At 34.0% G+C, this 16805-nt stretch overlaps 1 protein-coding gene across 1 annotated transcript in view; it reads left to right on the top strand.

Moving 5' to 3' along the window:
- The window catches only part of GPR158 (G protein-coupled receptor 158), a 353177-nt gene that overhangs the window by 313805 nt on the left and 22567 nt on the right, over positions 1-16805 (top strand). Inside the window, exon 7 of the mRNA XM_054592528.1 lies at positions 12966-13204. Coding sequence (XP_054448503.1) covers positions 12966-13204 — 239 coding nt within the window. The remainder of the gene's footprint in view (positions 1-12965; positions 13205-16805) is intronic.

Genomic DNA, 16805 nt, shown 5'->3' with positions numbered 1-16805 from the left:
TTATACTGAATGGAACTGCAAGGAATGTTTTTGGTTGGGGTATCTCTTAGAGTCAAACAACATGTGGCCCTGAAGAATTCACTTCTAAGATTTTGTAGTAACATGACAGGAAGATATAAATCCTAACAAATACAAATTTGTATCCCAATTCTGCCATTAACTATTTATATAACCAAGAATAAGTAACTTTAACATCTGAGAATAAGTTTTTTTCACCTCACCTCTAAAGTTGTTCTAACGATTAAGCATGATTGAGATACATGTAAATATATTAAGGAAGTATTTTTGATTGCAAACCGCAGTTTTAACTATTGCTAAATTAAGCAAAAGGGAAATTCATTGGAAGGATATAGGGAAGTCACAGAATTAAAGGGAAAGCTGAAGAACCAGGCTTTAGAGGACCTGACCCAAGGTAGGCTGAGGGATCAAGGTAGCCTGGACTAATTGATAATGTCCCTTGAATTCCATACACTCATTTTCATAGGAACTTAATTTTTTATTTCAAGATTTCTCTTAATCTTCACCCAAAGATATTTTTTCATTGCTTATTAGAAGGAAGGGGGTAGGGGGAAGAGAGAGAGAGAACGAGAGAAACATTGATGCGAGAAGTAAACACCAGTTGGTTGTCCTCCTGCATGCTCCCTGACTGGGAATGGAACCTGTAAACTTTTGGTGTATGGGACGACATTCCAACCAACTGAGCCACACCAGCCTGGGATCAAGATTATCTTTTAAGTAAATCCTAACTCTCTAGGCAGAAAATTTTAAGGAAATTATCAACACTGATATATAAAATGGCCGTTAAAGTCCCTTGGGAATAGAATAAACAAGAAAAATTTGCATTTTTATTTCAGCCATTTCACTGAAGGCTTAGCAGAATAATTGAATATGTTTTCTTTATCTCCTGGTCTCTCACTGACTAATTATAAAGTTTACATAAGTTTAGTAGCTCTGGAAACTTGAAGCAAATATTAAAAAAGAACAGGACATTTCCCTGTCATAAATAATATTATTAGACATGGAAACTTAAAGGTTTTACTCACTTTTAACGAATCTCCCCCTTTTGAGAGTCATACAGCCAATGACTACCCATATCAGTCCAAAGGAAAATTGCAAAAGAGTCCTTTGTTTATTAACAGTGCAGTATAGGAAGTTGGGGGAGGGGCGAGAGTGGCCCTCCCCTTGAGGGAAGAGTATTTTATTACCGAGATTTAGAATCATCATCACATGGTGGCGATGAAGAGAACCAACTTTTAATTGCCTTTATTATTGCCTTAAATTTTTACAGACAAATGGGCCACTTTGTTACCTGTACCCTGGGTAGACCAGTCCCACTGCCCTACCTCATTAGCACACCATTTATGTAAAACAATTAATTTGAATCTTAAACTGTTTATTCTTCTTTGGAAATAGAAAGGACGAATGGTACAGGTTTTAGCAGCTCCATGTGGATCATAAGTAAAAATAGAGCTGAAGTAGGCAAAAATGAAGACATTTCATTTACGAAAGGGGATTTCATTCAGTACCCATAGATGTGTTTGACTTAGTACATGAATGATGTAGGACGGATCTCAAGGAACACCTAGCGCTTGCATGGATATATGGGTTCACAGAATACTTGTTAAGTTAGGTCAGTTGGTTGGTTGGTTGGTTAGTGGGTGAGTTGGTTGGATGGATGGTTGGTTGATTGGTTAGTTGTGAGCTGGTTTTAAGAAACAGGAAGGCAATATTGCTAGGCTCAGAAAAGCTTCATATACCTCTTTGGTTAAGTTTACTCCTAAGTATTTCATTTTTCTTGTTGCTATAGCAAATGGGGTTTTTTCCCTAATTTCTGTTTCTGATATTTCATTGTTAGTGTACAAAAATGACTTCAATTTCTGAATGTTGACTTTGTATCCTGCCATTTTGCTAAGTTCATTTATTAGGTCAAGCAGTTTTTTGGTGGAATCTATAAGGTTTTCTATGTACGCTGTCATGTCATCTGCAAACAATGACAGTTTTATTTCCTCCTTTCCAGTTTGGATGCCTTTTATTTCTTTTTATTGTCTGATTGCTGTGACTAGAACTTCTAATGCTATGTTAAATAGAAGTGGTGAAAGTGGACACCCTTGTCTTGTGCCTGATCTTAAGGGGAAAGCTTTTATCTTTTGCTCATTGAGTAGGATGTTGGCTATAGGTTTCTCATATATGGCCTTCATTGTGTTGAGGTATGCTCCCTCTACTTCTACTTTGCTAAGTGTTTTTTATCATAAATGGGTGCTCTACCTTATTAAATGCTTTTTCAGCATCTACTGATATGATCATGTGGTTTTTTGTATTTTGTATTGTTTATGTGGTGTATTACATTTATTGATTTGTGTATATTGTACCATCCTTGCATCCCTGGGACGAATCCCACTTGATCATTGTGTGTGATCTTTTTAATGTATTGCTGGATCTGATTTGCCAATATTTTGTTGAGGAGTTTAGCATCTATGTTCATCAGCAATAGTGGTCTGTAGTTTTCTTTCTTTCTTGTATCTTTATCTGGTTTGGGAATTAGGATAATATTGGCCTCAAAAAAGAGTTTGGGAGTCTTCCCTCTTTTTGGATTTTTTTTTTAATAGCTTGTAAAGAATTAAGGTTAGCTCTTCTCTAAATGTTTTGTAAAATTCTCCTGTGAATCCATCTGGCCCAGGGCTTTTGTGTGCCAGAAGTATTTTGATTACTGCTTCAATTTCACTAGCGGTTATTGGTCTATTCAGACTTTCTGCTTTTTCTTGGCTCAGTTTTGGCAGATTATATGTTTCTAGAAATTTGTCCATTTCACCCAAGTTTTCAAATTTCTTGTCATATAGTTGTTCATAGTAATTTCTTATGATCCTTTGTATTTCTGTGGTATTGGTTGTAATTTTACCTCTTTTGTTTATGAGTTTATTTATCTGGGTAATCTCTCACTTTTTCTTGATGAGTTTTGTTAAAGGCTTCACCAATTCAAAAGAACCTATGTACCCCAATATTCACAGCAGCATTATTTACAATAACCATGTGCTGGAAACAGCCTACGTGCCCGTCAGTAAAAGGGTGGATCAAAAAACGATGGTACATTTACACAATAGAACATTACACAGCAGAAAGAAAGAAGGAAATCTTGTCCTTTGTGACAGCATGGATGGAACTGGAGAACATTATGTTAAGTGAAATAAGCCTGGTGGTGAAAGACAAACACCATGTGACATCACCTATAAGGGGAACCTAATCAACAAAATAAACAAATAAACAAAATAGAACCAGAGACTTGGAAATAAAGAAAAACTTGGCAATGACCAGAGAGAAGGGGGGAGCTGGTAGTGGGGGGGGATGGGAAGAAGCAAGCAAAGGAACACGAATAGAGGACTCATGGGCATGGACAATGGCTGGGAATTGACTGTGGGGGTGGGGAGTGGGGTTGGGGTAAACAAGGGGGAAAAAGGTGAACAACTGTAACTGAACAGCAATATATTTAAAAAACTAAAAATAATTTGTAGAAACTTCATATATTTTCAGAAGGCAAAATGAGGAAATATTTTAAATGAAAAGGGGCAAAGAGAGATTAAGAAACAATGCTAAAAGAACATTTTTCTAATCTTTTTAACATGGTGTTTGAAAACAGATTGCCTTTCCTTTTTCTAAGGCTAATCAAGAGAAAACAAAAGACTTTTTTTGTACTATATTTAAAATAAATATTTAAGCAAGCTGCATAAAAACCTACTTCTGGGTCTGGACAAAGGATTTTTATTTTACGCATTATTCAGTACCCTTTGCTCTGAATACAGGACAATACATAGTTTCTTTCTCTATGGTGTTCATTAGCACCAAATATTTTACATTTTGTGGGAAGGTTTATATACAGGGGTGGGCAAAGTAGGTTAATAATAATAATTAATAAAGTAATTAATATATATAAATAATTCAAAAATAAACTGTTTAAAAGTAAGTTTATAGTTGTATGTATGTACAGCTTATATGCACAATAATTAATACATAAATAATATAAAAATAAACTGTACATACATACAACTATAAACCTACTTTTGAAAAGTTTATTCTTGAATTATTTTTATATTAATTATTATTAACCTACTTTTTCCCACCCCTGTACATATGTTTGTGTCCTAATTGATTTTAAAAAGTGACTGGATGATATTTATATTTATTTATTGAATGTATTCTTTAAGTGTACATAAAATATAGTAAGATATGCTAACTTTTTAAAATAGTAAAATGAAGAAAAGCAAGTATGTTCTATAGAGGAAAGCTGAAAGCTCATAACAAAATGAAGACTCCTTTACCTTAACATACGATAACCACTGGGGGGCAAGGAATTTGAGATGGAGCCTAGGGCAAATGCTGAGGTATAATTTTTAGACTTTGTCTATTAAATATATACTGATTTGTCTTGATCAGGGCATTGATCAGATGTTGGATAGCCCTCATTTATGAAACAAAAGTAATAATAACCTTTGTTTCTAGGTAGCTAAGCAAGTGCCAATGGACATACACAAGATTCTTCTAAAAGACTTCTTGCATTCATCCCAGCACAGAGATAAATGATGTTTAAGGCCTCAAATTATAACCTAAAGAGTCTAACATGAACTAATTTTAAAACTGTTTTAGCCAGTTACCCACCTCAGTCAAAGTAATGTATCAAGAAAGTGGCCTTTGGACATGTAGTTATGTACTGTACATTGCATTATGACTAGGAAATGAGAATGCTTTGCCATATGGATGCGTAATTATATGCACTTCAAACATACTCTCTGCTGAGCTAACTGAGCTCATCTCAGCTGAGGTGAGAAAGATGTGATTTCTCATATTTACTGGCTGCCTACCTTCAAGTAGAGAATTACTTATAGTGGCATTTCTTAAGAACCACACTGTCCCAGAGAAAAGGGTCTCATTCTTCATGTTCTGAAGAGAGTTTCTTTCTCTGCCAGCAAGTGTTCTATTTGGGTAGCATTAAAGTAAAAATTCATTCTGACCCTGTAGAGTTCGTAAAGAATTCAGAAGGACAAATATAATGGGGCTTTTGAATAGGGGAGAGTGATTAGGGTCAACTCTGAATACAACAAGGGAACGTGGGGATTTATTGTCAAAGAGCAAGTGGTGGTTCAGTGGATGGAAAATTACTAAGAGGAAACCCCAGGTGTAAAAGAAAATTTCTAGATAAACCAACTTGACATGGATCTTGCTGAAGGCAGGCCAGGATGATCTCAGATATCAAAGTGGGAGATTCTCTCTAAAGTGACTTATTTAACCAGATTCTTGGTAAAGTTGGGCAGTGAAAAGACAGGGAAGTACAATGACTGAGGAGCCTGGCTAAAGTTTGGTCAAGGGGAGTATCTTTGTCCATAGGAAGCTAAGGAATTCCCAAAGCCAAAGAATGTTACTTAGCTTCAGGGGTAACACATGGACAAAGCCAAAGGGCAGGATTGAAGGTGGGAGGTGGAGATGGGGGGAGTAACGGGGGGGTTAATGGAGACAACTGTACTTGAACAACAATAAAAAAAAAAAAAAAGAAAATATCTCAGTCTTACCTCACATACCCATGCCTTGCATATACTAGAATATAACTAATAGAAGTCTAGACAAAAAAGAAAACAGTATAACTAGACACCCTAGAGAAAAATGGCATGCCTAAGATGAAATTGTTCAATAGACATTTCAAATTCATGTTTCAGAACTATCTATCTCTAAGCATTTTAAGATTTTTGAAAAAATTAGATTTTTAAATAACTTCACGTTCTCTTTTTTTGTTTTATAACTCATTAAGTAGCCACCTGGGCTTTGTGACATTGAGATTTAAACAATTTCTGTAGAGCTATTTTACCACTTAAAAACATGTTCAGTGAAACAAGAAAGATTCAAAGTCATCTGACTCTTAACAGTGAGTTATTTGCTAGAGGTCTGTATTCATATAGAACATTTAACACCTTTTTAAAAACTTATTTAAAAAAGCCAAATTTATTCTTAATTGTTCTTTTCATATTACCCATTAGACATAAAATAGGAGCATATCTCACTCAGAACTAAAGAGACTAAGGCTTTATTTATTTTGTTTGACTTCATATGTCCTACTTGATTTGTTTTATGACACATAACTGGAAATACAACTACTGTATAACATCTACATTCAAAGCCTTTCAATATTGAGCTTCTCTTTGTTCATGTTTCCTGTGTTTGTGTGTACACTCTAATTTCAGTATAGCATGAGTATATTATGTTTATATTTCTAGAAAGAGGCTTGCATTATAATATACAGTTTAAGGGCTATGTGCCAAATTTGAAACAAGATTTTTATTACTGCCTGGATTGTTACGATTTCAACTTGTATATGTGTGTGTACACTTGTGTGTTAATCAACTTTAAAATTACAAATAAAAACGCCTCTAGTAATTCAAAATTAGTACTTCTCAGGCTATAACTGATAAATATTTTATCCTAATGTTATTTGTTAGCAACTAACAAATCTTGTATGTACTCAAGTGGAAATATTTATTTTCCTTATGTGAGATAGATATAAGAGAATAACTGGAAAATGAGATTAATTCATTCATGCAGCAAAAAAGAAGAGCAGCCAGCCTTCTTTTTTAAATTTTTTTTTATTGTTGTTCAATTACAGTTGTCTCCATGTTTTCCCCACAACTCTCCCCTGCCCTACCCACGCCCCACCTCCCACATTCAAGCCTTCCCCTGTTGTCTTTCTCCACAGGCCCTTTATACATGTTCCTTGACTTGACCCTTCCCCTTCTTTCCCCCATTGGCCCCCTCTCCCTCTCCTCTGGTCACTCCAGTTTGTTCTTTACTTCCATGTCTCTGGTTCTATTTTGGTTACTTGTTTGTATTATGGATTAGGTTCCATGTACGGGTGAACTTATATGGTATTTGTGTTTTACTGCCGGGTGTATTTCACTTAGCATAATACTCTACAGTTCCATCCATGCTGTTGCAGAGGGTAGGAATTCCTTCTTTCTTTCTGCTGCATAGTATTCCACTGTATGAACATATGACAATTTTTTGATTCACTCATTTCCTGATCAGCACTTAGGCTGTCTCCAGTAATGGCTACTGTAAATAACACTGCTGTGAACATTGGGGTGCATAGGTTCTTTTGAACTGGTGTTTCAAGATTTTTAGGGTATAATCCCAGCAGTGGAGTTGCCACATCCAAAGGCAGTTCCATTTTTAGTGTTTTGAGGAAATTGCAAGCTGTTTTCCACAGTGGCTGCGCCAGTCTGCATTCCCACCAACAGCACACTAGGGTTCCCTTTTCTCCACATCTCTCGCCAGCACCTGTTGTTTGTTGATTTGTTTATCATGGCCATTGTGACCAGTGTGAAGTGGTATATCATTGTGGTTTTAATTTGCATCTTTCTGATGGCGAGTGATGCTGAGCATCTTTTCATATATCTATGGGCCCTCTGTATGTCTTCCATGGAGAAGTGTCTGTTCAGGTCCTTTGCACATTATTTAATTGGATGGTTTGTCTTCCTGGTGTGGAGTCATGTGAGTTGAGTTCTTTATATATTTTGGAATTCAAACCTTTGTCTGAGGTATCACTGGTAAATATATTTCACCATACAGGTGGCTCCCTTTTTATTTTGCTGTTTTCTTTAACCATGCAGAAGCTTTTTAATTTGATGTAGTCCCATTTGTTTATTCTTTCCTTTATATCCCTTGCTCTAGGAATACTATGCAGCAGAAAGAAAGAAGGAATTCCTACCCTCTGCAACAGCATGGATGGAACTGTAGAGTATTATGCTAAGTGAAATACACCCGGCAGTAAAACACAAATACCATATAAGTTCACCCGTACATGGAACCTAATCCATAATACAAACAAGTAACCAAAATAGAACCAGAGACATGGAAGTAAAGAACAAACTGGAGTGACCAGAGGAGAGGGAGAGGGGGCCAATGGGGGAAAGAAGGGGAAGGGTCAAGTCAAGGAACATGTATAAAGGACCTGTGGAGAAAGACAACAGGGGAAGGCTATATGTCAGTGAAAATATTGCTGTGTAGAATATGTAAAATTTTCCTGCCTATGTTCTCCTCAAGGACTTTTATGGTGTCATGACTTACATTTAAGTCTTTCACCCATCTTAAGCTTATTTGTGTGTATGGTTGTAAGTTGGTGGTCGAGTTTCCTTTTTTTGCATTTAGCTGTCCAGATCTGCCACAACCATTTGTTGAAGAAGCTATTTTTACTTCATTTTAAGCTTCTGCCCCCTTTGTTGAATATTAATTGATGATAGAGACATAGGTTTATTTCTGGGCTCTCTATTCTATTCCATTGATCTATGTGTCTGTTCTTATGCCAATACCAGGCTGTTTTGATTACAGTGGCCTTGTACTATAGTTTGATGTCAGGTATTGTGATCTCTCCTTCTTTGTTCTTCTTTCTCAAAATTGCTGAGGCTACTCAGGGTCATTTATGGTTCCATATAAGTTTTTGAAATGTTTGTTATATATCTGTGAAATATGTCATTGATATTTTAATAGAGAGATCTATAAATTGCTTTGCATATTATGGACATTTTGATGTTTAGTTTTTATATACTAATAACAAACTATCAGAAAGAGAAATTAAGAAGACAATCACATTTACAATTACATTTTTAAAAACCTAGAAATAAATTTAACCAAGAAACTACACTAAAAATTATGACACTGATGAAAGAAATTTAAGAAGCTCCTAACAAATGGGAAGATATTTTGTGTTCATGGATTAAAAGAATTAATATTATTAAAATATCCATATTACCTAAAGTAATCTGCAGATTCAATGCTATTTCTATCCAAATTTTTATGGCATTTTTCACAGAAGTAGAACAACCTTAACATTTATATAAAATCACAAAAGACTCCGAATAGACACAGCAATCTTAAGAAAGAAAAGAACAAAGCTACAAGCATCACACTCTCTGATTTCAAACTGTATTGCAAAATTATAGTAATTAAAATAGTTTGTTGTTGGCATCAAAACAGACATATATAGAAAGGAATAGAATATCCAGATATAAACCTATGTACTTACAGTCAATCCTTTTATGAAAAAGGAGACAAGAATATACAGTGGGGGAAGGACAGTCTCTTTCATAAATGATGTTGGGAAAATTGAACGGCTGTATGCAAAAGAATGAAACTAAAATACAAAAATTAACTCATAATGGATTAAAGACTTGAACATATGACCTGAAACCATAAAATATTATCTGATATTAATAATTTGAAAAATATATACTTTAAATGTTTTTATATAAAGTTCTGGGAACTTGTTACAATATCCTTGTATATGTTAGTTATCCTTCAAAAATACTGAAAACTTCTGAAGAGGTGGTAACCTAAAGATCTATGAAAAGAGTAGTAGGAAACATAATCTATGTAAGAAGTTTAATGATTGTATTTTTATACAGCTGTATTTCATATAAAGGCATGCTTAAGGATTTCATTTTTAGAACTCGGTTTCTAGGGAGTGAGCCCATATAAATTAATTAGAGCTCATTTTTTAAAGATATAACAAAATTTTCTCATTTTATTTTAAGGCAATGCTAGAAAAATGCTAGAAAAAATCTTATTCCATTTTATGAAAATCAATATCCTGTAGTACTTAGATCAAAGTGCAGAGTCGTGTTATTGTGTTTCCTAGTTTTTGAAAACCAGTAAAATCAATAGAACAGGAGATTCATAAGGACTTTTGCTTTGGTTTTTCCTCTCTGAAAATGACATTATGAGATCTATGATATCTTGAAATCTCAGACTTTACAATAATTACCCAAAAAGTCATCTGGGAGACATAAAAATTTCTGATAATTCAGAAGTGGAATTTCTTTATTGTAAGATCACCAAACTGGGGTCATATAGATTTCCTCTGCAAAAGACAAACTCATCTGGTTAAGAAATACTTTAAAGTATTTTAAAGAAACATTTTAAAGTTACTGTTAAAATCCTGTGTTAGTTGTCTTTCAGGTTTAGAGTTGCAGTGTGGATAGTGAAAATCTTCAAGTATCAGAGAAATAAATGATTTCCCACATCTTGGCCATGGAAAGAAATCTTTTTCTGTGAAGCAATGAGTGGTTCTCAACCTGATGAAAACCCCTGCCCGTAACTTGAAAACTCCCTAGGAGCTCCTGTGGGTTGAGAAAAAAACTTCTTTTCTTGCCAAACAGTTCCATCCATTGTTCTTCAATGACAACTTAAAATTCTTTGCTTTTTACTTTGTTAAGTGATTTCCCTTCAACTAAAATATCTCCTTTTGTCTTCTTTACTTTTCTCTATATTTATTTATTAGCATCCAGCAAGGCATCTACTCTGTTAGTTTACTAGGCTTATTAGCTATATACAACATATAATATATGCAGTTTTATATGGTAGGTATTTGCACACTTATTTCTAGTTAACATGTAAATTCCAAAAGACAAAAACCCTAACTGATGCTCCCATGTTGCCCAGCATGATACCTAGTATATGGTTGTCACTTGTATAACTGTTCATTCCGATTATACTTCACATATTCAAACTAAGTCAAGCTAGAATGTGAAACAGTTCTCTCTTTTCCACCCCAGCCAAAATACTGAAGACCAAACAAATGGGTCAGATTCCCTCTTTTGAGATGCTAGTCATCCAATATTCAGAATTCATCCACATACAACCAGAAATGGCTTTGTGCAAGAGCAAGCTTATTCTACAAAAAATAAGATTGGCACTGGCAAAATATTAATTTTCTAAGAAATTTACCTGATTTCTAAGATGGAATTCTTTGAATCTTTTGATTTGCTGATAATAGAAGCCTTTTTATGGGATCCGTGTTTGGTCGATTAACTGATAATATCTGAAGCGGAAAGAAATTAAAGAAGTGTATAGACACTGTTCATTTAAAAGGGAAGGTGGGAGGGGGTAACGGGGCAGAGAAGGGGAAGGGTCATCAAGGAGCACGTATACCGGACCCGCGGACAAAGCCAATGGGGGGGTAGGGTTGACTGTGGGAGGTGGGAGGTGGGGGGGCAGGGGAGAGTGGTGGAGGGGAATGGGGAAGACTGTAGTTGAACAATAAAAAAATAAAATAAAATAAAAACTTTAAGCTTCACAAAAAAAGCAGAATCATTCACCAATATTTTTTTTAAATAAGTCCTCTTCTTTGAGTAGGAATCTGATGTTTGGAGCACATCATTCTTTTCTAGCCTAAATCACCTCAGTGCATGATTTACTGTTCACAATGTCTTTTCTCTAAATAGTGGTGAGACTCTAACAAGGTGGGTTTTTTTAAGTCTTTCTAGTGCTTAAGTTTACTGACTACCCCAATATATATAAAATTTACTCATTTTTCCCTAAGATAACAGCTTGTTTTAGTGACTTACCTTTATGGAGCCCTATCAAAGTAATCAATATAGATTTTATACAAATAAATATCCTTTTGTTTTATCCTGATAATCATTTTATTTATGATTTAGTTAAATAATATAAAATAATAGCAATGGACATAATTTGGGGACAAATACAACTGATTCTTGGGAAGTAGCAATTGCACTGGTTGGAGCAGAGGTGTCTGGGGCATACTAGAGGGAGGTAGCACCTTAGCGGCCAGTGCCAGCCCGGCAGTGCTCACTTCTACACGGGGACTGGAGAGTAGCTGTTAATCTCATGAGCTAGCTAAAGGGAGAGCAAAAAAATCTTCCATTGCTCTCTTATTTGATATTAATGTCTTTCTGACATCATTCCACAGAAAAAATTGAGGATGTGTTTTATTTAGAATCAAATAACTTCATCCTTTGTGTTAGCTGAAGGAAAAATGGAGTTCAAGATATGGGGTAGGGCATAAATAAGAATCTGATAGAAAATAATTTTCTTTACTGGATATATCTTGTTAATTCAAAGAGAGCTACACAAGGTCTACATAGAGAGAAAAATAGCATAATACATCTGAACTATTTCAGGTGTATTTGTTTCATTTCTAGATTTATAATTACTTAATGAGAAATTAATATGAATACTTCATAAAATGTTGAAAGAATGAGATAGAGTAGGGAATAGAAAAGTTAGGGAAGTGAATTTATTGTTGCTTTTTGGAAATTGATTATAGATACCCTGATAGAGTTATAAGTCACTCCTGGTTGTTTATTCAAGTAAAAATTTTGTAATACAAAATATTAGAATGAAAGTGGGAGTAAAATCAGCTAAGAATATTCTGAAGGTGCAATTAAAGAAAGTGTGGGTGGATAAACCATTATAGTAAGGGTAAATTTCATCTTATCACTATATTTAGAGACAGAATAGTTCTTAGATATTATCTAATTCATCTCAACCCTGGCTATTCCAATTATATATTAAAAGAAAATAACCAAAATTTTAAAAATCACTACCTTTCTTATAGGCCATCCAAATCCTCTTTCCTAAAGCCCTAGCATTTACTCTAGCATTTAAATATCCCACTTATGTCATTTTTATTTTGGTGCTGTAATAAAATGACTATAGAGGGGGGTCATATAAAATGATTTTCAGAAAATACCATTTATAATGTTTTACTGTAAAAAAAAATGAACTGATCCGGACAAGTCTTTGACTTAATGTAATATTATAAAATACAACTACTCACTTTCAGGACTACTTTCTGATCCTTCAGAAACCTTGTTTGAGTAATGTTGCCTATGGATCTTTCTACAGTCCTGAGAATTTTTCTTAAAATATTAAGGTATATTTGAAAAAATTTCACTCTATAAAATCTATTTAATCACTTGAGTATAATGTAGGATATTTGTTCTGCTACTGGAAGATAAAGTAGAATGAAATGAAGTGAAAATAAAAGCAAGACTGTTTCTGGCTTTCTTCATGTTAAAATTCTGCATAAATAGATTTTAGAGGATTTAAACTTCACCTAGAAAGATAAGACATTTTATGATTTTACTCATTTTTAGATTCCCCTGAACATTTTTGATGTTTTGCTTTTCCAGGGTTTTGAAAGTGTTTCTTTCGCGAACAGCCCAACGGATTCCATACATGACTGGTGGACGGGTTATGAGGATGCTGGCAGTAATACTCCTGATAGTATTTTGGTTTCTTGTTGGCTGGACTTCATCTGTTTGCCAGAATTTGGAGAGGCAGATTTCCCTTATTGGCCAAGGGCAAACATCTGATCACCTCATCTTCAATATGTGCCTCATTGAACGCTGGGATTACATGACAGCAGTTGGTATGTGGTCATCTGTTTTGTGTGATTGTTTTGTCCTTTTCCCTGTAGCATTAAAATAGACTCTTTTAGGAAACTTGTCAAACCCTTTCACGAATCCTAAAGGAATTTCACCTAATACGGTTTTGGTAAAGCAATGTTATGAAAAGGACAGTAATTATATGTGGAATGAAAACTTTCTGTGAAAGTTTCCATTCTTTTTCAAAGGTATGTGGCTTTGTTGCAAAAATGTAGTCAACTAAATCAGGAAGTATACATGCAGTTAATAAAGGTAACTTCTTTGCATAGAAAGATTTTCTGCTTTCCATCTTATCAATGTGTTTCCATTTGATGAATAGTAGTGATTCTCTTGAGCTATTTCTTTAGCTAGGAAAAGAAAGAAAACATGATGGTATTTTTTTATATAGTTTATGTCCTATGATATATCAGACATGGTATTGAGGACACTCTTTGTATAGACATTTTCTTCACAGAAACTCTTAGTAATCTATCTTCCTCTGAAGATAATTTATTAGGAATTATCTGGAGGTCCCATATTACACAAAAAACAAAGCCATGCTACTTGGAAGTGTTAAGAGTTATGTAACTGAGAAGCTGGAAAACTTGGAAGAATGATTTAATGGCTGAGGCCAAAAACATGGATTATTTTTCTGACACCTCAGTTTTTGAAAAATGAAGAAGAAAAATCCATAGAAATTTTTCTGTTCCTGATAGTAGGCTGTTTTAAGCTAAGACTTCAACAATACAAAAAAAAAAAAAAATGAAAACAAACCTTTATCATTTTGTTGTCATTCCCCTTAGTAAGTCATGGGACAAATCTTAATTTTATATTGCATATGTCAAAAATGAATACATGAATTTAAATCCTATTTTCTCTTTCTCCCATATTTGGCAATTGTTGGTTGAATATTCACATTTACTATTTTACTAAAGCTAATAAAATGTGTATTTAGTATATAATTTAACCAGAATAATATTTTTCTGGGCAAGATAGTTTAGGAATCTTACAGGCTTGATATCTATAATAATAAAGCAATGTAGGGAATGGTAATAATGACAATATTTAAAGCCAATCATCAAAGAAGATATCAGTAGATCTAGATCAGTAGATACCAATATCTATAGCAGAAGATAAAGCATAGTACTAAGGTAAGAAGCAGCTCTGATTTTTACTTTAGTCTGGATATTAAAATTAAACAAACTATATAGATATAAAGTTTCCACTCAATAGAAATGTCTAACATTATTTGACATTCTTCAATCCAAGTTAGTTAAACTAGGAAAAACCTTTTCCATGTATTATACTGAAGAAAAAGCTACTAGATATTTTTTCTGTTTTACAAAGAATATAGTAATCAAAACACATGGTAAGGTATCATTGGGTAGAGAATAAACAAGCAGAAAGCATAGCCTACTTACCTAGCATATTTTGCATTTTGTACACACTGGTATTGACATATATGCAAAAACTTTTAAAAATTTATTTTGTACTCTGTAGAAAATCACATTTGTGATTTTTTGTAGAAGTATATAGAAACATATAACTTACAATAACCTGCAATTAATTTTATATGAAATCTCTTTATATAATGTGAGAACTTCATACAATAAACAAGATCCACTGAGTACCTATAATATCTCTAGTACTGTGTTGAACACTTTGCAGAAAATGTGAAATGTATTAAGGCCTTATTTCTATCAATTAAGTTACTATTGGTTTATATAGATAAATAAGAATTGTTAAAAACCATTTAAAAGCAAAATTAAATGATAAAGACCCTTGGAACAATAGTATTTCAATAAAGGAAAACAGCAGTTTAGAACAGAACCCAAGAATATTCATAAAAGAGTTCTTTGAGCCATGAGTAATGTTTAGATCTCTGAATTTCAACCCTATTTTTATCTCATGGCACACATAAACTAATCACTAAAATTCTGCAGCACACTGAAAAATATATTTTTTGCTGCTCCGACAAAAAAAATATGTTTAATTTTGATTCACTCATACCGGAGAGCTATTGTTGTGTTGGCTGTGGTCATTTGTTATTATTTGTCAGTCTAAGAAAGAAGAGGTCAGTGCCCCTGACTAAATAGTTAAGTGTTGCATGATTGACTGCCTGACCAATTGGGGTGACATTGATAATGAGATTATATCAGTTTCAGGTTATATTTCTATGATACATGATCTGTATATTGCATTGAGTGCCCACCACCCAAAGTCAAATCATTTTCCATCACCATATATTTGGCCCCCTTTACCCTTTACTAACCCCACTCCCTTCTCTCTGGTAACCACCATACTGTTGCTTGTGTCTATGAGTTTCAATTTTATATCTCGCATATAAGTGTAATAATATGATTCTTAGCTTTTTCTGGCTGACTTACTTTGCTTAGCATATTCTCAAGTTCCATCCATGTTGTTGTGAATAGCAGAATTTCATCTTTTCTTATGGCTGAGTAATATTCCATTTATATATGTACCACATCTTCTTTATCCAATCATCTATCAAAGAATGCTGTTTGTTTTCATGTGTTTGCCATTGTGAGTAATGCTGTAATGAAGATAGGGGTGCATATATCTTCGTGAGTGAATGTTTTTGAGTTTTTCAGGTTGATACCCAGAAGAAGCATTGCTGGATCAGATGGTAATTCTATTCTTAATTTTTTGAGAAACCTCCATACTGCTTTCCATAGTCGTGTACCAGTTTACAATCTGACCAGCAGTGAATGAAGGTTCCTTTTTCTCCACAACTGCTTCAACACTTGGTATCACCGTCTTGTTGAAAATAGCCATTCTAACAGTTGTAAGATGGTATCTCATTGTAGTTTTGATTTTCATTTCCCTAATAGTTTGTGAAGTTGAATGTCTTTTCATATACCTGTTGGCTCTTTGTATGTCTTCTTGGGAGAGATGCCTGTTCAGGTCGTCTGCCCATTTTTTAATTGGATTGTTTATTTGTTTGGTATTGAGCCATATGAGTTTTTCATATATTTTGGGTATTAATCCCTTATTGGAGCTGTTGTTTTCAAATATCGTCTCCCATTCAGTTGGTTGCCTTTTTATTTTGTTTTTGGTTTCTCTTGCTGTGCAGAATCTTTTTAGTTTGATATAGTCCCATTCATTTATGATTAAAACACTCAGTAAAATGAGTATAGAAAGCAAGTTCCTCAACCTAATAAAGGCCATATATGACCTTTATCATACTCAGTGGTGAAGTAGTGAAGCCTTTCCTCTAAAACTAGAAGCAAGAGAAGGTTGCCCATTCTCAACACTCTTATTCAACATAATTCTGGAAGTCCTTGCCAGAGCAATCAGACAAGAGAAAGAAATAAAAGGCATCCAAATTGGAAAGGGGAAGTAAAACTGTTATTTTCTGTAGATGACATGATTCTGTATGTAGATACCACGAAAAAAATCTATTAGAAAAAATAAAGAAATATAGTAGAGTTGCAGCTTACAAAAATCGATGTACAAAAATCCACTGCTTTCCTATATACTAACAATGAAACTTCAGAAAAAGAAATGAAAAGAAAAAAACCAATTTATGTTGCTATTGCAACCAAAAGAATAAAATACCTAATAATAAACTTAGCAAAGGATGTG

Source organism: Pteronotus mesoamericanus, unplaced genomic scaffold (assembly GCF_021234165.1).
Source record: "Pteronotus mesoamericanus isolate MK-2021 breed Mesoamerican mustached bat unplaced genomic scaffold, CSHL_Meso_final contig_130, whole genome shotgun sequence".
Classification (NCBI taxonomy): domain Eukaryota; kingdom Metazoa; phylum Chordata; class Mammalia; order Chiroptera; family Mormoopidae; genus Pteronotus; species Pteronotus mesoamericanus.
The sequence above is the reverse complement of the archived record's forward strand: the minus strand, read 5'-3'. Positions and strand labels throughout refer to the sequence as shown.